This window comes from Poeciliopsis prolifica, unplaced genomic scaffold (assembly GCF_027474105.1).
Source record: "Poeciliopsis prolifica strain line A6 unplaced genomic scaffold, Auburn_PproV2 SCAFFOLD004, whole genome shotgun sequence".
Lineage (NCBI taxonomy): Eukaryota > Metazoa > Chordata > Actinopteri > Cyprinodontiformes > Poeciliidae > Poeciliopsis > Poeciliopsis prolifica.
In genome coordinates this window covers 10527095-10550229 of record NW_026562379.1, presented here as the reverse complement: position 1 = coordinate 10550229, position 23135 = coordinate 10527095, and the positions used below count along the sequence as shown (strand labels likewise).

At 39.7% G+C, this 23135-nt stretch overlaps 1 protein-coding gene across 1 annotated transcript; it reads left to right on the top strand.

Moving 5' to 3' along the window:
* Positions 1-4138: 4138 nt before the first annotated feature.
* meis3 (myeloid ecotropic viral integration site 3) lies at positions 4139-18577 on the top strand. The gene is made up of 13 exons (XM_055028842.1): positions 4139-4510; positions 4908-5017; positions 9399-9538; positions 9777-9954; positions 10055-10105; positions 10183-10233; positions 10908-11057; positions 11141-11249; positions 12104-12249; positions 12938-13014; positions 14511-14569; positions 14658-14744; positions 17384-18577. The coding sequence occupies exons 2-13, from the start codon at positions 5006-5008 to the stop codon at positions 17581-17583; spliced, it is 1260 nt and encodes a 419-aa protein (XP_054884817.1). The 5' UTR covers positions 4139-4510; positions 4908-5005; the 3' UTR covers positions 17584-18577.
* The last annotated feature ends 4558 nt before the right edge of the window (positions 18578-23135 follow it).

The following is a 23135-nucleotide window of genomic DNA, read 5'->3' as shown; positions in this document are numbered from 1 at the left end:
TAAACACCAAAAATTAAATAATTTGTTTAATTTCAGAAAGTAATTTAAACCCTTAGATAATCACTTTTACAGGCGTTGGAAGTCCATTTTCTCATTACTGCTGAATAATTATAACATTTTTAATAAAAAGGTAATCTTGATCATACTGATATGATTTATTCCAATTTGTTTGAACCTCAACTCTACAATATCAAAGCATTTTAATAATTTAGCACACAGGTATTTCATAACTTACAGTGCCTTTCTTATCACATGGCTTGTTGCCGTCAATCATGAACAACAAATTGACTTAACCAGAGTTGTTTTAGAGGCTAATATTATAAACTTCACTTTCATGTTATTTCAGTGTAACCTTTGTTGTCAAATAATTGATTAAAGAGAACAGTACGGTTGACATGTTTGACATGAATAAGTACATGAGCTTACTAGCTTGTGCTCCTGTTTGACGAAGTTTTTATATTGAAGCAGAAATTTAAGTTTGTCCTCAGTTTCCTTAGTCACAGCGCTACTGTTAAAGTCAAACTAAAACCTAAGCCAAGTTGTGTTTACATCTCACATTGTTAATGTTTTTGTAATGTGTCATGTGCAAATCATACATTTTTTTCTAATTTGAACAATAAAGCAGATGATTTCATTGAAACAGCAGTGAAGGTGATTGTTAGCTCTGATTCTGTAGCAGAAGTGGATTCTCTGCATCCATAAAACCCATTTCTGCATATTTTAATGCAATGTCTGCAGCTATTAGCTGATCACAACTTGTAGGTTTTACATATAAGTTTTGATCACTTTGGGCTGAAAATGCTTATGAGCCATTTTTAGTTAGAATTTTTTTAAAAGGTCTACGTAATTACTATATTATAAATCTACAAAATCTAAAGTTTATGATGCACACATAGTGGCTAAAACCTTTTTTTATTTTATTAGATTAATTCAATGTCTTTATAATATATTGAAAATTAAAGCAGAACATTTTAAACATTGGTATTAAATTGTGGTAGTTTTTAATTTTAAAGAAATACTGATGTAGATCTACCCAAATGCACTTCGCACAGATTTAACATTATTTGCTGGTTACAACAATGTTCCTTGTTAACCTCTAATGATGTGTTTTATTAATGTAGGAGCAGGTTTCTGATAAAACCGACTCATCCTTGTCGCATTTTTATGGTAATGAGACTAATCGTCGCGTCTATATTACAGCCTGTTAGATAAATGTGGAAGATTTATGGTCCGATTCGTCTCAATAAAACAATCAGCTTTGCGCAGGACGTTTCCATGCGGGAGATAAATGTAAATCCTTGTAAACATGAACTTTGTTTCAGCGTTAATCCTTTCCAGTTCGACCTGTTGGAGTAAAAAAAACACGCCTGGGATCGCCTCTTCCAGACCACTGACGCAGCTCCATGGCTGCATTATTGCGGCTCGGTGTAGGAGGGGTCGAGCGCTGTGATCAGCCCCGCAGGAAACCCGCACCCCGCGGAGTTAAAAGACCCCATGGCAGCACGGAGGGGTCGGTGCAGGGGCCCGCGGTCACAGACGGCCCCTCCGTCAAACAGCATGCCGCCCACGGAGACTCCTGCCCCGGCCCGCTGATCCCCTCCACGTTGCTGCTGATTGAAGTGCAGCGACCCCTCACAACAGGGCCCGTCAAAGAGCTGCGTTTTGGATAATTATTATGTTACTTAGGTGTCATTTACAACACAAGCCTGGAAGTTTGGCTGCCGCACTAACATGTGAAAGGTCTTTTTCTCACCTACTGTGTCTCTTTGGTTAAAATTAAACTGTCCCACTTTCAGGGTTTTGTTTTTTCCTTTCATTTCTTTTCTTCTTCTTTTCAATAAACAAGAAGACCAAAGGGTGACATTTGGAGATGTGTCAAAAGGCTGGTCTTTAATGAATGTCTACAACAACAAAAACAAAAAACAGTTTGAAAGCTCTCTGTCAGTCAACAAACACGTTTCAGATTTATTTAGATTAGAAGTGAACTAATTAAAATTATTTAATTAGCCTTAAAATGAAGCTTAAATGAGCCCTCAGGCATGAAAACAACCATTCTAGGCGCATAAATCACCAAACAACGTATTTTTGTTTTAATTTATGGGTAAAGTCCTGATTTTTGCAGGCTGTGGGATTGTGTGTGTTGGATGTAAAGCTGCAGCCTAATCACTGAATTGATTGTCCAGTCCAGATTTTCCTGGAGTCTCTTCAACATCAAGCTCTACAGAGAGAATTATTACGATTCTCCTCTGGAGCTTCGGCCTGATGAATCTCTCACAGCTGCAGGGAGAATGAGGGAGAAGGAAGGAGCAGATGAAGGGATCAAATCAGTGCAGAGCTGCAAAAGTAGAATGAGTGATATGGCTCTCAGTCCAGGGTGTCCTTTTCATCAGGAGCACAAGAAGTCAAAAAATAAAGAAAAGATTATTGGTAAGTTGGGACTCATTTCTTTTTGTTGTTTTTTGTGCATCCTACTAACACCAGATTAGAGGGTTATTTCGCTACTCTCACCTCAACCAGAGTCGTTGATGGAACAAGGGAAGTGCTGAGAAGTTAGAGGTGACCAGAAACATCAGAACTGGACCAACAAGGTCAGGTTTCCTCTTAAGTCACAACACATGGCACCAAGATGCACCATGGGAAAAGGTGAACCATCAGAGGCAGTATTATGCTTTGGGACTTGCTGATAAACCTGGCATCAAACCATCAATTTGACCATTAATTTCACTCATACCACCGAAACACTATGTACACCCTACTGATTGACTGAAAGGCTATTTCCTTATGATTATTGCCTCTTTCAGCTGCATAATGGATGCCACCACAAACCAAAAATGGTTCATGAACGCTTTCAAAAACCCACGAAAGAGCATTGGCAAACGTTAGATCAACTAGGTGGTTTGATCTAATGGTAGGTGGTTTGATTTATTTATTTTAAACAGGCTTTTAACAAGAAAACAATCAGTCAGTAGGACAGAGAAAACATGTGCATATGAGAGCAAAATAATTTTTCCTACTTCCTTTCTGTTTATTTTCTGAAAAGATATGAAGAAGTGAACACTTATTTAATCTTATGTATTATCTCAATTTGATAAAATAGGTGGTCATATAATTACTCTGAATAAACGTTTCAGCTTGTTGGTCAGTTAGAATCACTAATACTCTGTGGCATTCAGTTTTTAGAGATTTTTTTGTGTTATTCTCTTCAAATCTGAAGTTTGCATACACTAAGTTTAGTCTGTCTCCGAAACACTTGGACAAATCCAGACAATGTAATTAGTTAAATTAATATAAATGCTAGTAAACATGACTCTTCAGGCGTAATTCTTTCATTTAATCTACTAGAGTAAAACAATTCATTGGCGACATTTAAGACAAATGAAGACACACATGTGGATGTACACAATGACAATCAAAACAAATCAACTGAACTATCAGGAAAATAACTGCTTTAGTCTCGTTCTGCCTCTTCCAGATGAATACAGGTTCAGTAAAAGTAAAAATGAGGGGAATGTTCAACCATCAAACAGCTAAGGACGTTGAAAGTTCTGCTTTAAAGATACGAGCCTGATTTTGTGTGAAATGTGTAACAAAAACGGCAATAATAACATATATATATATAAAGACACTGACTCAAGAAACAGATTAAAGTTGGTTTGAAGTGTCATTAGCCAAAATGAAATGTATCTTGAGCTGAAAAGTCACTCAGACCAAGAAAAAATTTACTCCAAAACAACAAAAAAAGAGTAAGATTAAAGTTGTACACATAATTTCACCACCCAATTCTGCAGCATGGAGGTGGCAGCATCATGCTGTGTTAATGCTTTGATGCAGGTGGAATATCAGTATTGATCAACTCATGAGATCAACATGAGAAAATATCGGAATTACATCTATTATATAAATGTAATATTTATTATTATTTTATGTATTTTTTTTCTTCTATATAAGAAGGAGAAAACAATAAAGAAGATGTAAACATTGTGACTGTTCTTCGCTGGCTTTTTGTGAGTGATAGTAGGGAGGGATCGGTGGGATGGTGGAATAGAGGGAGGGATGGGTGGAGTGCGTGGAGGTGGGGCGGGGGGAAAGAGATCCCGTCGCGTTTTGACCCCCCGAAACCTTCCAGCAACCCGCCCTGCCACCACCAGTGTCACTCCTCCTCCTCCTCCTCTTCTTCTTCATCCTCCTCCTCCTCCGCCGCCTCTTCTTTCTCTCCTCTTGAGGGTGAAAACACCATCGCTCATTCCGGGCCGTGACATTTTCCAGCTTGTCGCCGTATGCTGCTGCGCGGACAGCGAGCGCAGAGAGCCAAAAAGCAGGAGAGCGCAGGGGGGGAGGACGCCGTTAAGAGAAGCACCGAGCATCATCCCTCCACCATCCGGAGCGGGAGGCGCACCAAGCGGAGGCGAGGCGCTGCAGGAAGCCGCTGCAGGAAGCCGCTGCTCCCCTTTCACCTCCCCGAAATCCCACACCGGACACGGCCCGAACCGGACTGGATATTCACGTCTCGGTGGGACATTTCACGCTTTTCTACCGGAGCTCCGTAGGCTTCCTACTCGCCAAGCAGTAGCCTTTAATAGGCAGCGGGAACCAGTTAAAGCCTTTATTACCTTTGAGCGCATTATAAACCATTAGGCTTTACGCAGGCGGTCATCAGCCGCCCATATAAAACCTCCAGTGCCGTCATTATGTTGTAACATAAAACGCGATGGACAGGGAGTAAACACAGCGGCTCTCCGCTCACTTAATGTTTGTGTTGACTCCTTGCGGGCTGTTCTGTCTCCGCGTTGATCGTGCTCGCAACTTAATTACTGATTCGTTTATGAAGAAGAAGAAAAAGAAGAACAACAACAAAAAAATATATAATACAATTAAATAAATAAAAGCAAATGCACTCTGATTTCCAGGAGCCCGGAGACAGAGAGGAAGGGAGGGGGGAAGGATCGCTGGAGCACAGCCGAGCAGCGCATCATCCTCTCCAGTGTAGGTCTGGCTGTCGAGTCGCATGGAGAAAAGGGTAGGTCTGATCGGCTTCTTTATTAGTTCATGTGAGAAGCTGTGGGTAAGAACAGTCTGATCGGGTTTAAAGCATCAGAACCGGAGCACATGCCTGGGAGGTTTGTTTGCAGTGGACAGCCGCCACAAAAACACACCAGGCCCAGTGGAGACCAGTGGGCTGGAAGTGGCATGCATCAGCTTATGTTTATGGGGGAAACACCGTAAAGGGAGTGTTTATTACTTTATGCTTGGAAGCCTGATCGCAAACCTCCAAATTAAGCCAAGAAATTTCATTCTCAAGCACTTTTAAAATCACTTTTAGCCATAAACTTCAATTCAGTGATGACTATGGATGAGGCAACTTGAAATAAAAGGCCCTGATTTCAGACTGATGCCAGTCAGTTAAGGGTTAGAGAGTTGGTCATTAAGAGGCAGGGCAGAGCAGAGGAGATACAGCTCTTCAGCTCGGTATGTAGGTCAGTTTTTTTGCTACACTGATTCAGAGGCTCGGTGGTGGTGGTGGAGGAGGAGGAGGAGGAACAGGCTGAGGCTGAAGGGGCAGCAGGCAGACTGAGCTCCTCTTACTGAGAACAGAGCAATTAGAGGATGTAGGGTGTGCAGACAGAAAACCAGGGCCGTGTGAAAACAGGCAGGGATTTTAAAAAGTAGATTTGAACACACACTGAATCTAAAACAACTGACAAAACTACTTTTAAGCGCTTTGCCTCCTGTAAACAAGAAACATGGTAAAATAACTGGCTTGTGATGAAGGTACAAAATGTTCATAGGGTAATAAATATTTGTTTAGCTGCTCCATCAAGGAGATGTGGAAACATTTGACCAGTGAGCCACAGATGAGGTGAATAAAGATCCCCAGAGTTAAGGCTCAAATAACTAGTTTTTCTACCTACTTTCTCAGCCATAATTCATCTGATGGTTGTTAAGTTTTACTAAGCTGATAAATTATTCATACAATCACCAATATAAACATGGCAACCTTCCTGTTCTCTGCTGGGAACACAATGAAAACAACTGAAGCAACAATTTCAGTGAAAGTTTGATTTAAACGTCTCAAAGTACTGATGGGAATCAATGTTGTGAGACTTTAACCATGATTGAAAATTACATTTAGAAACTAATATTTGTTTGTTGTTTTTATAGTTTTGATTTCTGATGTTGAATGCTGTACAAAAATCACCTTTTATAGCGCATGCGTGATATTGAAAACTAAAGATTGAGATTGAAAACTAAAGATTGAGATTTTATCCAGGCCAGCTAATTCAGGAACACAAGTCTTCAATTTTTTGTCGGAATAAAAATGCATCTAGCCATGCTGGATTAATCTTATTTGGATAAATAACCTTGCCTCCATGGATAAAACGCTGCGTAAAATCTTGTTTGGAGACGCTCCAGTCGGCAACAGGTTCCTTTGTGTGTGCTCCATGTGAAATCCTTTACAGTTGATTAAAAATGTCTTAATTTCTAATGTGCTTATTACATGTTTATGAGCTTTATACATTTTAAGAATCAGCATGATTTATCACTCCAACGATATTTACGTGAAGATGTTTTCCCTTCATCCCGAAGCTTTCACGCTTTAGGTTTGAATTTGTTCCAAAGGTTTTTTTATTTATTTTTTATTTTTAGCCTATTAAGCAGGGATTGAAATGTCCATTTCTACACTTAAATATATTATAAATTTAGGTGAAAATCTCGACATATACTCTGACCTTTTCTGCTCTAAAATAAACATCAAATTGGTTAGTTATTCCGCCATTTCTCTTAAAAACTGAGCCATATCATGATGCCTTCCGACTAACTGATTTTTATTGAAGTATTTCCTGTTAAGAACTACGTTTCGTTTATTAGCTCGCCCCTCTTTCATTAAACGCGACATTAAGCCGAGCACTGAGACGTATATTTACGTTATTCTCCAGCAGACGCTCTGATCTGACGCAGCCTCATCAAGCCTAATTTGCTTTTAATAACTTTCCCGTTGAAAACAGCGCAGTCGTTAACCAGTTTTGTTGTTTTATTTTTATTTTTGTGTAGCTACATACAAATTCCTGAAATTCAGTGTCGGAGCTCGCGCGCTTTGATCCTCCTGACGCACAGAAACCCGATTCGCTCCGTGCGTAAAAAGAGACGCGCAATCTGATAGCTGCGATTGTTTTAATAGCCGGCCACCATAAAAACGAGAAGGTGTCCCGGGACTGGGCCTCAGAGCAGGTGCTTTCTGTGACCACATAGGGCCCCGAACCATTGGATTAGCCATTTAGGACAGAAGTTGGGTTCATCAGAAGGCTGGCAGGGTTGCAGTGGTAGATGTGGAGGGGAAGGATTTTAGTTCAGTTTAAAAAAAGGCAGAAAACAGCTTTTAATAACTAGTGTAACTTTTGTTTCACCAGGGGTTGTACAGTCATGGAGTCAAAATTAGCAGAAATCAGACAGTTTGGGTCAAAATGTCCTTGTCTCTGAGCTTTGTTGAAATGTTTAATGGCTCCAAACAGCCCTGCGGCTGTAGAAAAGCTGTCTTTTTGAGCCTCATATTTCAGCTGTAAGCTGCTGCAATATTCTTCCTCCACAGAAGAAAGCCAGAGTCAGCACACTGTGGCTTGGTTAAAACAACAGTGAAGTGAAAGGTGTGCGTTTGAGTTGTGCGCCTGTGATCCGAGCAGTCCTGTGGGCCTGTGACCTGTGTCCCTTTAATTCATCAGAAAGAGAAACAGAAGCAGATCTGCTGACCTGAGCACAGACATGCAGGAGCAGCGAACAGGCTCAGATTAGCTCCATAACACACTCAGACTGATGTGTTTATTCATGAAACATGCGCCCTGACGGCCTGCTGCTGAGCGTGTGTTTTCCTTATGAATTTGTCTGTGCCATGCGCCTGAGAGCGTGCCATATGTGTGTCTGATTCATTGTGTCATGGTGGTTTTTGCTTGTGCGAGCAGGCCCCATGTGAGGGTCTCGCAGCGGGGTCATGGGGGATGTCTCAGCGCGGCTTCGTCTGGTTTAGATTTTAGGAAGGAGTTGGTGAAGTTTGTTGCCACAGACAATTGTTGAAGGAAATCCATAAACAGCCAGTTTGCAGTGTGCCTTGTAGGGGGACACAGCGGTGGAGGAAGGTCCTCTCCTCAGAGAAGACCTAATTTGGACTTCTCGGCCTGCATGCATAGCAGAGCGTGTGGCAGAAAACTAACACTGTGCATCACCCTGAACACACCATCCCTAAAAAATGGCAAAGTCTTCAGCAAAGACAGGGAAGCCGCTCCAAGCGGTCAAAATTCAGCGCTAAATCCTTTGGAGAATCTGTTCAAGACATTAAATTTGCTGTTCATGGATGCTTCCTCATCCAAACTGTCTGACTGAATTTGAGGTATTTTGCAAAGAGGAATGAGCAAAATATTCAGTATGAAAAGTTGGAGACATACTACAAAAACACTTTCAGCTATAAATGTCGCAAAAGGTTGACTAGAAAATAACAGAACATTAACATTTAAAATCATGAAATTTCCTTTCCATGTCATAATAATGTGTTGTTCTGTGTTGAGCTAAAACAGGAGCTTCCAGCCTCACAGACAGACTAATGCTTATAAGTATAGTTATGATAATAAATTCAGGTTTTAGCAGTTTATTGTTTTCTTCATGGATTAATTGCATTTAATTTCCTCAACAGAACAACTCTAAAAGTACGAGTGATAATTCTGAGATCAATTTTTCTTGCAGTTGGTTGGAAACAAAGTGCTTTTTTGTTTTCATTTTTCAACAATATCAACATTACACTGAAGACTATATTCATCCACTTTTGCAAAAGGTGGTTGTTTTTCTTTATTTAAAAACCTACAAATTTTACATAAAATGGTGGTTCTTTAAAAATGACAGCAATTTTTCTTTAGTAGATTTTTATCTAAAATTACAAGTTGTATTTTTTCAAAAGGTAGTGTGACCTTTGCAGCTTTAAGCTAGATTTAGGTCAAAAATGGATCTTTGTATTGTAAACTTTGCTGACTCCTGATCTCACCCAGAAAAGCTCAATAAAGTACCTTAAAGGTTTGTGTCTGTATTGTGCCAAAATGTGAAAAAGTTCAGTGCGTTGCAGGACATGAAAAATTGCACACAAAGAACAGCAATGCAAGCGACATAAAAGGCAGTGGCAATAGTTAATTTTTGATCAAACCACAGCTCAAAGTCCCTGCAGAGGCACACACACACAAAAGCTCCTAAATTATAAAATCGCATCATGTTTACCAACGGTACAGCAGTCCAGTAAGCCGTGTAGCTCTGGTCCCCCTGACAGATCGGTCACATAATAAAATAACAGAAAGATTTTGTGTCGCACGGCCGCAGATGTTGAGTGTGTCTCACTCTTTCTGTCTCTCTGTCTAATTGTGTTTCAGTATGAAGAACTGGTGCACTACTCAGGGTCGGAGGGCATGCCGGTGGGGGGGTACGGGGACGACGTCAGGGCGCTTCCTCCGCCGCAGTACGGCCCCGCCATCCCTGACTCCCTTAAACACCACAAGGACCAGATCTATGGGTAGGAGGATTTATGTGGCCTGGCAGCAGACTGACAAGCATTGTGTATTTACAGTGCATGCTAAATGTGAAATTACGTGTGAAGTGTTTACAGCTGTCTGCTTCATACATGCTGTTGTGTACAGTTTGTGTATCACGTTCTGTATCACGTGTTCTCTATACCAACTGTTACGGTGTTTATGTCCAGTATGTTAACTGTTTATGTTCATGTGTGTGTGCGTGTGTGTGGGTGTGGGCAGTCACCCACTCTTTCCACTGCTGGCCTTAGTGTTTGAGAAGTGTGAGCTGGCCACCTGCTCCCCTCGGGACTCCTCCTCCTCCCTCTCAGCCACCTCCCACCTCCCCGGCATGGCCAACCACAGCGACGTCTGCTCCTCCGAGTCCTTCAACGATGACATCGCCGCCTTCGCCAAGCAGGTGGGTGAGCACCGACCAGGAAGCAGGGGAACAGCAAAGCGTTTTTTGTTGTTGTTGTTGTTGAAGCATTTTGTGTTGTGATCCTGAATGTGTGTTGCAGATTCGCTCTGAGAAGCCAATTTTTTCTTCCAATCCTGAGCTTGACAACTTGGTATGACTCATGAACTGACAACATCTCTCACAAATGCACTTTGTGAGAGATGTTAACATGATAATCCTCTCCAACAGATGATCCAGGCCATACAGGTTCTTCGCTTTCATTTACTGGAGCTAGAGAAGGTTGGTCAAATCCCAACATGTTGTTATTAAAATGTGCTAATTTATCTCAGATTTCAAATAACTCTTTAGTTTTAGTCTGTATATATATATATATATATATATATATAATATATATATATATAATATATATATATATATATATATATATATATTTCTGGTTAGCTTGAACTGTCGGCTTTGCATTTCAGATTCATAATTTGGTCTGTGAATGCATCAACAGACATTACTCTTTGAAATTTGAGGAAGCTTTCTGGTGTTTGTGTTTTTGCTGATACTGACTTTTGCCTAATTTTCCTAAGAATTTAACCGTGTTTAACATTTCTCTTTCTTAACTTTCTGCCATGAGCCGCCATTGTTGTTTATACAATAAAACTTAAGTGCCAGGTGATTTTCTGTAAAACAAAGTTTGCGGGTGAAGAGATAATGGAATTGCCGTTCTGAATTGTCTTTAGCATCTTGTCTAGTTCTTATTGTAGTCATCATAACTAAATGTAAACATCAGTCTTCATGTGTATTTTCAATAAAAATGAATAACCTGAAATTTCCAAACCTGGCAGATTTTCTAACAAGATGTTCTTGAAAGCTCATAATAGAGAGACTTTGCTTTGACATACTCAGCATATTCCTGGCACATGCTGATGTCAACCATAATAAGACATAATTTGATTCTGAAGGTGCACGACCTGTGTGATAACTTCTGCCATCGCTACATCACCTGCCTGAAGGGAAAGATGCCCACTGACTTGGTGCTGGATGAGCGGGAGGGCGGCTCCAAGTCGGACATGGAGGACTTTGGCGGCTCCTGCACCAGTCTGTCAGAACAGGTGAGACACCCGGTCATTTTTATGGTCCCTCGCAGGAGTTTCTGTCTAGCATTCTCTCCTCCATCCTTTTCTCTGCACTGCAGAATGCATCGTGGTTACGGGAGCCAGATGAATGTGCCACTACGCCTCTAGGAACACCGGGCACCTGTGGGCTGCCCTCACACAGCACAGGGGACAACTGCAGTGACGCAGGTTTGCACACATGTTCACACGAGCTCTGCTGGAAAATACTGCAAACCAAGATGTGACCAAATGTTTGGTAAACGTCTGACACAGCTAGTAAGTCTTGTAAACTGTTTGATGATCTGCATTTGTACTGCAAATTTTAGCTTTTATGGTTGTACAAAAGTCTCATTTAGACAAATATTCATCAATGACAATGGAGCTGCTGTTGGATGAAACTCATAAATCTGACGTCCCCTGAAACAAAAGAACCCACAAATATATATGAAAAACATAATATTTTAAAAGTTACATTCTGCAGCTTCAACAAAAGATGCTTTAATATGATAAATGGGCCTCACGTGAATTAATGTATTACTTTATTGAATATGAATGTACATGTCAGTTCTGCAGGCAGTGCGCGCCAATCAGATGACTTTGTAAGTTGTGCAATAAAAACAAAATCCTCCATACAGTTTGGAAACAATTAAGAGTTCACTGCACTGATCCTCATTGAAAACCTCAATGTTTCAATATTGATTTCTGAACTCTTCCTGTGTTAAAACATTAGAATTGTTGTTTCTAAATGAATATGGCCTTGTTTTTTGTGTGTGTGTTATTCAAGGTCTGACGGCACTGCATTCTTTATTATTTGTACCATTTCTCATTTTTTGCAAAAACACTAAGTTCTTACTTGAAATTTGGGAGATATGTTGTCAGTAGTTCATAGAGTTCATTTTACTCAAACATATACCTATAAAGAATAAAATCAAACTGATCATTTTGCAGTGCTCTCTTCATTTTTTCCAGAGCTGTATATCAGCTGGACGTGTGTGAATATGTCCGTTTGCTGGCATGCAATGACGTCAAGGTCGTTCTTGCAGGAGATGGTCTCGATGGGGGAGTGGCCTCCCCCAGCACGGGGGAGGAGGATGAGAGTGACCGGGACAGGAGGAACAACAAAAAGAGGGGCATCTTCCCCAAAGTGGCCACAAACATCATGAGAGCGTGGCTCTTCCAGCACCTGTCGGTGAGCTTTTCATTTTTCTTTTCCAATCACATATTGTCAAAATTATCCATTACATTTGAAATGCATTCATTGGGGCCACCCCTGCAGACATATAGGCAAACAAAGATAGCTTGTGTACAGTGGTGGGAGAGTGATTACTGCGCAGAGGATTTACTGTGGGAAAAACGTCATGTGCGAGGAAAGACAAAGAAAGGAAGCGAGTGTGCGATGGAGGTCAATTAAATTAAATGAAAAACTGGGGGATTAAGTGATTATGTGAATATGCTCATATTAGAAGTGATAGAAATGGAGTGTGTAATTGTTGGTAAGGTGGTTAGATTAGTAATTAGCTACTAAATGAGGCAGGTCAAATGTTGCTTCACTCCAATTATTACAGTATGTGTCTGTGTGCGCGGTGGAAAGGGAAAAAGAGACAGAGTTAGTGGGCTTAGTGAGGCTTTAAATGTGAGAGCAGACGGGAATTTAGATGAAGGGTCTTCTGAATCCACACTCAGAGTTCACACACATTATTTCAGTCTGGGTTTAAGGTGAGGCTTCATGTTTCTCTGGGAGGATTCTCCCATCAGTCGTCTCACTGCTGCCAGCAACACACCTCAGGGCCTGGCTTTGATTTGCTTAACTTTCCACTCGCCATCCATGTGTGTGTGTGTGTGTGTGTATGTGTGTGTGTGTGTCTCCATGTTTCCAGCACCCGTACCCATCGGAGGAGCAGAAGAAGCAGCTGTCGCAGGACACCGGGCTGACCATCTTACAGGTCAACAACTGGTCAGTGCTCTGCTCGATCAATACACTAATCCCAGCCCCACGGCTTTCCAATAATCAGTTAAACTCTCTTGTTTAAGAGGAAATTATAAATTTTCTTCACCTTGCGTAAGCATTCATACCAGCTGAACCTCTTCACATTTTGTTAAATTACAATTTCAGTGTAATTTATTGTTGCTTTATGTAAGAGATCAACACAAAGTAGTGCATAATTTTAAGATGGAAGGAGAATTACACATGGTAATTAAAATATTTTACAAATAAAAAGTGTGGTCTTGCATTTATGGTCAACCCCTGTACATCATAATCCAGAAAACATAAAAATATATAACAATATGATATCACTCAATATAAATCCAGGTTTGTTGAAGAACATTAGTGAACAAAAAGCATCATGTAAACAAGCAGGAAGAAGGCTGTGGAGATATCTAAAGTACGGTTACCTCAGTATGTTTAACATCTCACAGATGAGAAATGCTATTTATTTTTATTTATTTAATTTTTAAGCAGTAAAAATTAAAAGAAAACAGATCTGAATCCAACTGAGAAAGACTTGAAAACTGATGTTCAAGGATGTTTTCAAGCCAATTTGACTGAGATTTAAGTATTTAACAAAGAAAAATAGGGTAGATTCTCAATCTCTACATGAACAAAGCTGTTAGAGAAGCTGTAGCTCCGAAGTGCAGACTTAGGAAAGTGCATGAAACACATTTTAATTTGTTTAGCAAAACATGTTGAAACTCAGGACCATTTTCCATCTTTTTCACAATTATGCACTATGACGTAAATTCCCAATAAAATACATCTCATTATAAATTGATGCGAAAAGTTCAAGGGGTATGAATACTTTAAAATTGATACGAAGTGTTTTATAATGCTCACATTTAGTGTCAATAAAAAAAGGGTCACAGCTTTACAAGACTTTCACAAAGATCATTATGATCTAGTTCACTGGAGCATAGTTTATGACGCAGAGAAAAACGCCCTGTAAAGCATTTTTTCCCTCAAGCTGCAGTCCAGTAAAACCCTGTTGCCCATAAAACGAAACTATGGATCAATATCCAATAATCAGATTATTTACTGCTTCTCCGTTTCCTTTTCATGGCCGCAGACATAAATGCAGTTTCGCTTTCCAGAAAGTTTTTTTTCCACGTGGCTCATTTTCTGTGTATAAGAGTTTTTTATTTTGTTTCACGCCGACCAAAGGATTTTCCTTCTTGTTGCAGCTTGCATGTTTTTATGTGTACCTTCGCCACAGCAGCAGCACACAAAGTGAGCAGATCAATGCAGATCAATCAATTATCACAGGGCGGATCAATTCGCTCTCTGCCCTAACGTTGATTTACTCTGCTCTCTGAAAGGGTTAAGTGCTTGTAAAAGGGAAAAGGTTAATAGTCTCCCTCTTTGCCTTTTTCTCCATTAACAGTCGACCTTGTCCATCTCTCTTTTTCTCTCTCTCTCTTTTCACATCCTGTCTTCACGTCTCTTGCTTCGTCCAGGTTCATCAACGCCCGGAGGAGAATAGTTCAGCCGATGATAGATCAGTCAAACCGCTCAGGTCAATGTTCAGCCAGTCTTTGTGTATATATGTGAGGTGTCTGAGTGTGTATTTGTGTCTGAAGGTGTGTGTGTGTGTGGTCTCCCAGGTCAGGGCGGTCCCTACAGTCCAGAGGGAGCTGCACTGGGAGGCTACGGCCTCGACGGACAGGCTCATCTGGGGCTCCGAACGGCAGGTACAGCCGGCTGACTCAACCCCTCTGATGTAAAGAATGTTTTCATCTACACGCAGTTTAACATGTAAATATGAGAGTCACACACTTACTGTGAGACTCTTTAGTTTAATGTGACTCAGCCTCCTGAGACACCATGCTGCCGCTGAAAATGTTCACCAGAACGCTGACCGCGGGATTATCTACTGCTGACAAATAGTCCCTGACAAATATACACTTTACTGCAGTTTTCTCAGGGATACCTGAGGAAACATTTTATTTTACTTAAAGTTAAAAATATTCGTTTTCTTCAATTTTGTCCCCAGTTACAGCTGTTAAGATTACATACCACAGCCCAGTTATGAAAACAAAAACAAAACAAAAAATGAATATTTTTTGGATATTAGATCATAGGTGGCATACTGCCTCCTTTTTTATTCTTGTGTGAGTAATCGACAGATGTAAACAGCTGCCCAATGCAGATGGGATACAGATGAAACAGCATTTATATAAATCACTGATGTTTGTCGTAAAGGGAGGTGGAGACATTTTTTCATGCGATGCAGTTGCCTCATCAAAAACATACCTGGAGTGTTGCTTTTATTCTTTCATGTATGTTTTAGAAAGCTGTGAATCTCCAATGGCAAATATTTGGCGTTACCTCAACAATTGCTCTCAGAAAAGCACCGCTGATGAGCTCATCATACAAACAATTTCTCAGTCCAATGCTCCGAAGAACGGCTGTAAACGGCATCATGAGAAGCATTGTTGTGCCGAGTGTCAGATTAATCAGAAGCTTCTTAAAGAGACAGAGACCCAATTTAAATTTACAAAGTCAAACTTTTTAAAGTCATATTTGACATACAGCCTTTTATAACAACTGATGGTAACATAGTTACTTTATTGTGCTATAAAATGGCACAATGTCTCTGAAAAATACGTAATATGGCTAAAAGTCCAGCTTGGCCTCTAAGTCGCCAAGTAAAGTTAGTAATTTAACCAACACTTTAAATAATTCTCGTAACAATAAAAACAACAACAGACATCTTCACCAACATTCAGCGTCTGTTCTAAATCAACAAAAGAGTCTCTACATACTATATCAGGGTTATCTGTGAGACGTACGACTTCTCAGCAGAGTTCTGGGAATCTTCAGCTTTGGTGAACTGCATAGGTTAGCTGCACTGTAACTCTTCAGCTAGAATGTTGACAGAGATTGAACCTTGAACCTGGCAGACATCTTGGTCCTCATCTGCATGTGGGCCCTCCTGGAATCCATGAGCCCTATCTGAGGTCCAGCAGGGTGAAACACAATGACCTCCCACATAAATCTGTGAATTTGCAACAGGTGGAGTGAATACTTTTTTATAGGCTACCCAAATTGTCAGCGAGCCACTACTTTCTGTTACCTTCAACCTTCAGGACCAGCTGATCGTCACTTATACAACATAAAGCATAAGTATAAAAACACCAATATTTTTACTGCTGTTATCTAAGATACTTTTGTAACATTTTGACATAACCTTGCTTCAAAAATCCTGAGCTGTTCCTAAAAATAAATTTAAGTGTCATAGACTATTGCATGGTTCCCAGCCTTTCCTTGTTTATTTACAAGACATAAATATATACAAGATGCCAAAATAGACACCAAAACAAAATATTGTAAAACATTAACACAAATGAAATTCCATAATAAAAATGTACCATAGAGGATACAAAATCTTCTTTTTGGCTGCAAAACATGTTCAATAAATGTTGCTGAAACAAACATTTCTTTATTAAATAGCCAAAATATCAATTAGCACATTTCAGCTACAAGCCAGTTCAAAGTAAACTAAAACCATTTATGAAACATAAATAAGCATTACTCTTTGTCAAACGCCATAATCAAATTCATCAACCAAACATAACATCAAATATATTGATCAATTTTCCAGTTATTATTAATCAAAGGCAACTCGAAAGAAACTCAGTGTTGCAACAGTTTTTCAGTTTTCTGGAACTTTGTTCCAGATTAGTGAATCATAAAAACTGAATTCTGATTCTCCATGTTCAGTCAAAACAGATCAGGGTTTTTCTGTTGTTCCTTCATATGTAGATTAATTGTCAAATCATAAAACAAAGAACAGCAAAATATAAAATCATACTTAAGGTCACAAAACTCACTAGAATGTTTATCTTCTTGCAACCCGTTGAACCTTACCGCTTTAATCGCCAGATGCAGACTACCGGTTCTTAACTTACCACATAGGCCTTTGTCTTCTTTTCAAGTTTAACTTTACAATCAGTTGAAAGGCATCGTTCATTTGGATGCAAGTTCTGACATTGAGTTTGCTGCAAACATCCTTCCACTGCTGATCTTTACACATCTTGGTTATATTTAGTTTTAAATTATTCATATAAATATTATTTAAGTCACAAGGGGAAAATTATTTAGCAACCGCTTCAGACCAACGATAACTATCAGTTCAGATAAAAATCATGTTGGTTAGTTTTTATTCTGATGTAAACAAAACAATTTTACATTTTTGTTCCCATCAAAAGAGACTCTAAACGGATAGTAATTGTGATTTGTAGTCATGGACATAAAAATATATGACTCGAGTGTCGCTTTCACATCATGCAGTCTAAATTTTAATTATATTTATTTTACTTTCCACCAGGTCTACCGGGAATGTCCTCTCTTCAGGGCGAGTACCCCGCCGCTCTGCTGTCCCAGCCGGGCTACCCCCCCCACCCAGGAACGTCCCTCCATTCGTACCCTGGCCCGCACCCCCACCCCGCCATGCTGCTTCACCCGCCGCCGCATGCACACCCAGCGGAGCCGCTCATCACCCAAGGACTGGACATACACGCACACTAGCTATCTGGGGGAGAAGAGAGTGTGTGTGTGTGTGGGTATAAAAGAGTTACTGTATGAATGTGAGGGTGTGGAGTGTGTGTGTGTAATGGCTGTTCCAGTAACCTATTTAAAGACAAACTGCTCCAAAAGTTTACATTCCTCACTGAGAGACACTGACCTTAATGTAGCTGATCGACTGACAAAAAAACACACACACACGCAAACATTTCACCGACACACTCCTGAGTCTGGACCCACAGGTTTAAGCCATACCTCTCTGAGTAGAAGTGCTTCCTCCTCTTCAAATGTCTCCACTGTGTCCTGTGGGTGAGACACACGCTTTAAACTACACTTCCCATCATGCCTCGTGAACCACAGGACGACCGGATCAGAAACACAACCACCTGGATGTTCCTGGACGGGACTCGATCCTGCGAGCCAAACCTTCTTCACAGCCGCCCCGTCTTCCTGCACACGCTGACTATCAGAAACACACACACATCCACACACACTTTATTTAAAGCTTTCTTCTTTGTTTTTCTTTTTTTATATTTTTATATTTATGTGTGCCACTCCAGGCAGATGCAGCTTCATGTGAGCTTGTTGAAATGTTAGTGCTCTTCCTCAGCATGAAGCTAAACACTCTGAATGACTTCCAGTCTGCCTCGCTCTCGCACCACTGACCTCCTTAAGGCGCCAGCAGCCGTCCGTTAGAAGCTTTCCTCCAACTCACTGATAGATCAAGCAACAGACACGACACAGGAAGCCATTCTAACACACACACACACACACACACCCACCCACACCCACCCACATACACACACACACACACATACAGAAGGACTTCTGCAAGCATTTCTTTCAACTGTCACAGCTATGAGAGGGAAGCTGCAGCCAAAGGACTCTTCACACATTCGGCTCCTTCTCTGCTCTTGCTTGGACTGCTGAAGAATTTCTGAATGATGATGATGGTGAAAAAAAAACTTAAAGTATTAAAATGTTTTTTGTAAGCCTTGTCACTTGTCATCTGTTTGTTTGACATGATCGGTATAGCTGTTGAAAATAATGAGCCTCATATTTTTGAATGAAATTATATTCCGACCTGCTGATCAGTCACTGCAGCTCCAGACGTTCTTCAGGAAAGAAATGTGCATAAACTCACTTTAAGAGTACAAAACAACTGCAGGCAAAACAAATATCATGCTCAGAGTTCAAGAAAATACATTATTAAAATAACTTCTGTCTTTTTTTTTTTAATTTTTTAAAATTTTTTTCCCCTTGTGTACAGAATTTATGAGCAAAACCCCCCAATAATTTCAAGACACTTTTCAAGAAAAATAGGAAAAAGGTATTACTTTATATATACAACATCATTTGATTGGGATTCCAATACAATCCTACTTTAGAATCATCTCCATTTGAATTGCAGGTAGACACAATTAGCCAATCTCATGGCGGCAACTCTAGATGTGATGAAGTCAAAGTTAAGTATCAGGAAACGGGATTTGGTGGAAGTGGCTTTCAGGGCGCGGTGGTTGGTGCCAGACGAACTCAGATTCAGGAACTGCTGATCTACTGGGATGTGTGACAAAATGTGAAAAGTTGCAGATGTGTGAATAGCTTCAAAAATCACAGAACAGCCAATGAAACAGCATGAAGGAGCTCCTTTCATTGGTCACAACATTATGTTTCTGACTGCATCAAAGATATAAATTCTCTGTTTCTTACTCTTTCACCTTGTTGATATTTCTCCTCAGTAAATACAAATGTCAGCATTCAGAGTACAAAAAAATAAATAAAATAAAAATCATGCAGCAGCATGACTGGTTTACAGTTTACCACTTTTTAATTCAGAAACATTAAAATTAATTAAACAAAGGTTGACATTTTACTTGCTTTAGAAAAAGTACAATTAAGAGTAGAAAACACTCAAGTATTAGGGGAGAGCTTACATATTTTCAGAATAAGTGTTATTTAGCAAAGTATAAAACCTTTAGTTGTAATTTTATTTAATTAGTTAAGGAAAAAAAATAAAGAAAACAGGTTTTTGCAATTAGAATATGTATTTCAATGAGGCAACATCCTATTAGATTAAAATTACCTTTTCAAAATACCAACTTATTAAACTGTAAAAAACACTTTTAAATAAACTCTAATTTCTGTATTGAGTTACCTAAACTAAAGAAACTCTTAAATAATATTTTTATTTCTTGAATATGACTGCATGTCACAAACTCAGAAGAATAAGCAACTGTCACTTTTGATGATGAACTGAGTGGATCGTTGTGTTAAAACTGATAGAAATGTTGCAGAAATGCTTAAGGCCAAAACTCCAACACCCTGAAAATATAAAACAGACTTCATGTTTGTGTTTGCTCTGAATTTACAGCCCTTCACACGGCTGGGATTTTTTTTTTTCCACCCCTGAGATATTAAAACATTCATGATAAACATCTCAGCCATTCACTTCAAAAGCATCTTTCCCTGAAAAATAGTGTGATCTTCCTCCTTTTCTGCAGTCATAAGTCATGTCCCTCCCTGCTCCATAACTATCTGTTTTATCTCTGATGGAGGCCTCAGGCTGCAGCTGCAGCGATCTGTCACACACACTGGATCTTCACAGCCACGAGACTGAATCTCTCCAAACGCTTTAAAGCACAGAGTAACTTTCAGATTATTATTCCCAATTGTAAACCATGCTCAGAATTTGGTTTTACACTTCCTTCCTCAAGCACACCATTCTGCACTCAGTGTTTCCTTTTTCCATCAGACATCCACTGATACGTCCTCCTTCATTCATCCACAGCCCTGCAACCCCACAACAGACCCTGAACACCACTCCCTCTCCTCCCTGCCCCCAATCAGCCTGGAGAAGAAGGGAGGGATCAGGGGCCAGAGTTCAGTAGGAGGTCAACAGGAAATGGTTGTTCTCCTTGGCACCAGGTCCTGACCTAGGTGGCCCTCTACTTTTCATTTCTTTGTCCCCTCACACGCTCAGTCCTCGACCACGCTGGCCTCACTTTTACTCCTCCAGCTCCTCGCCGGATTGTTTTCCCCGTCATGTTTCCCAACACACTGTCATGTTAAGCAGAGGAGTGTTTGCTTCACTGTGACCTCCAACAAGGCTGAACTCCGGCTTGTTGCAAAGCTTGTTGGGGACAAACAAGAAAATATCTTTTTTCGTTCATTAATTCGGACGTTAAAATGTCGTAGATTTAAAACAACAAATACTGATGATTTTAAAAAAATATTACCCAGAAGAGATCAGGAAAGAAATTTTATCTAATTATGAACTATTTTAATAAGGAATTCTTTAAAATGACTATTGATTTTCATTTTCCAACATTGGCTTTATATCACGGCTAGATAAATCTTATTTTAAATTGTTTAATCACAATTTAAAATGATCTAATGTTCCAGATCATTATGACATATATGCCTTTGTAAATCAAGGATTTGTGTGACTAGCCAGACGTTTTGGCTTAATTTCACAAATCAGATCCAGGCCTTGTGATTGTTATGTTACGCTTGAAGAATCAACAAACCACAAGGACCTATTGGACAACATGAAGTAGGCTAAAAGCAACACCTCTTGCATGTCAGATGATAAAGAAAGTTTCTGATTTAGTCTGAAAAGACATTTCTAAGGGTTTGGGATTCTGATGCTTCCTAGGTATTTTAGTAAATCATCATACTTATATTTTCTTTCTGTAAATAATTACCTGAGGTTGTCATATTGCATCCTGCTCCTCTTGATAGTGACTATAATCTATATTTTTGGGCTAATCAACTCACAAGATGTGTGACATATTATGACCCCTGGCTAAACCTCAGAGTGATAACCTGCTATCAGAAATTATTATGTGTCTGATTTAATTTCCTTTTAAATCATTTGTATTAAAATCCTATTAGAATCTCATGTTTTATAGTTTTCCACGAAGTGACGATATCTAGGTCACTGACTGTAAATGAAACTCATCATATGGGATGAGTCAAGAACTCACCCTATTCACTCAACCATAGTCACCTCTTTTAGGTCTTTTTGCTCACTTTGGTTGTTTTTGGACTGGTTAAAAAAAGCAGTGATTTCGATTTTTTTAAAAATGCAGAAAACAAGAAAATGCATAAAACGTTAAGGTGATTGGTCAGATTTGCAGAAAAAGTAGGGATAACAATTTTCCCCAACTTGGGCAAAATTGCAAGTTGAGCAATATTTACTGATAATTAAGAAATTTGTAACACTGGAACTTCCTGGAGAGACTGATGTATTCTTTGAGGATCTAATTCTACAAATTCAGTCACCTGAGATTTCAGCTAACATCTGAAAGACACTGAAGCGTGACCCACATTTTCACCAGTTCTGAAGGAAACAGCTCTGTAAAATGAAAACCATATGATTGTCATTTTAAGGAAACAGTGCAGCGCTGCCTCTGTGTCGACACGTCTCCATATATTTCCCTCTCAGCGAATCGCAACAGTCCTGATTATGTTTCATTTCTTTTGAAGACTCCTACTGGTTTTGACCATTCAGTCTGTTGGGGTAATATGAATGTGTGAGATGTGAAAATGTGCACACCAATGTGAAACTGGGAGTTTGAGCGTGTGTGTGTGTGTGCATATAAATATGTAAAATCACATTTTAACATAATCAGTTTGTGTGTGCGTAGGAGGAGGGTCACTCTTCTGATCATTAATCATTCAATTACACACCTGTCAGAGTTCAGACAAGAGGGAGAAAAGGGAAGAGGGGGAGTGAGGAAGAGGGAGGGGTGGAGTCAGTAAAAAAAGAAACAGAGGAATGCAGCGGGGAAAGGAGGAAGAGAACAGGGAGGAACTGAATGACTTTAGAGGGAATGCCGAAGCTCCAGCAGGACTGAAAGGAGTAAAGAAGCAACAGGGGGAAAAGCTCATTGTCTTTGTGCGGACAAGCTGTGACAGAGGCAAGCTGCTGGATGGTGAAAGTCTCTGAAAGGCCGACGAAAAGACAAAGACACAAACATGTAGGGTAGCGAACATGTGGCAGATAAGAACAAAGCAGTGCAGGATGGTAAAGATGCAGCCAAACTGCGTGCGTGTTTGTTCGTGTGTGTGTGTGTGTGTGCATGTTACCTTTAAGGGCTGCAAACAGGAAAATTAATTTTAAAAATCTCGTATGAAATAAGACAGGCTGAAACATGAGGGAGGCTTTACTTGGATTAAAACAGAAATATTCAATAAACTTTGGATCAAAAGAAGCTTAGTGAGCTGCATTGATTACAGTTTTCCGGGGACAATCTAGTTTCCTTTTGTGAGAATCCCTCATGTGTGGATAATGATTTTATTGAGAACTTTAATGAGCAGCATTTACAATAATTGTCTTCAGATTTTCAGGTTAAAATAAAATTTGATTTTCAATCAAATTTGACAATCAAAGCAGCACCAGATTTTAGATGTTTCTGTCAGTGTTTCACAAATATCTCCCAGGCTTTTAGATGTACTTAAATAACACACATTAAAAAACATAATTTCTAAACTCTACCATCAAAAAAAAATTTTGCTTTCATTTACTCTCTATTGATATTTTTTTTGTATCG

Coding starts and splice junctions, on each gene's coding strand:
- meis3 (XM_055028842.1), top strand. Junction 11,058..11,140: donor GCACCAGTCTGTCAGAACAG/GTGAGACACCCG, acceptor TCTGCACTGCAG/AATGCATCGTGGTTACGGGA. Junction 13,015..14,510: donor ATCTTACAGGTCAACAACTG/GTCAGTGCTCTG, acceptor TGCTTCGTCCAG/GTTCATCAACGCCCGGAGGA.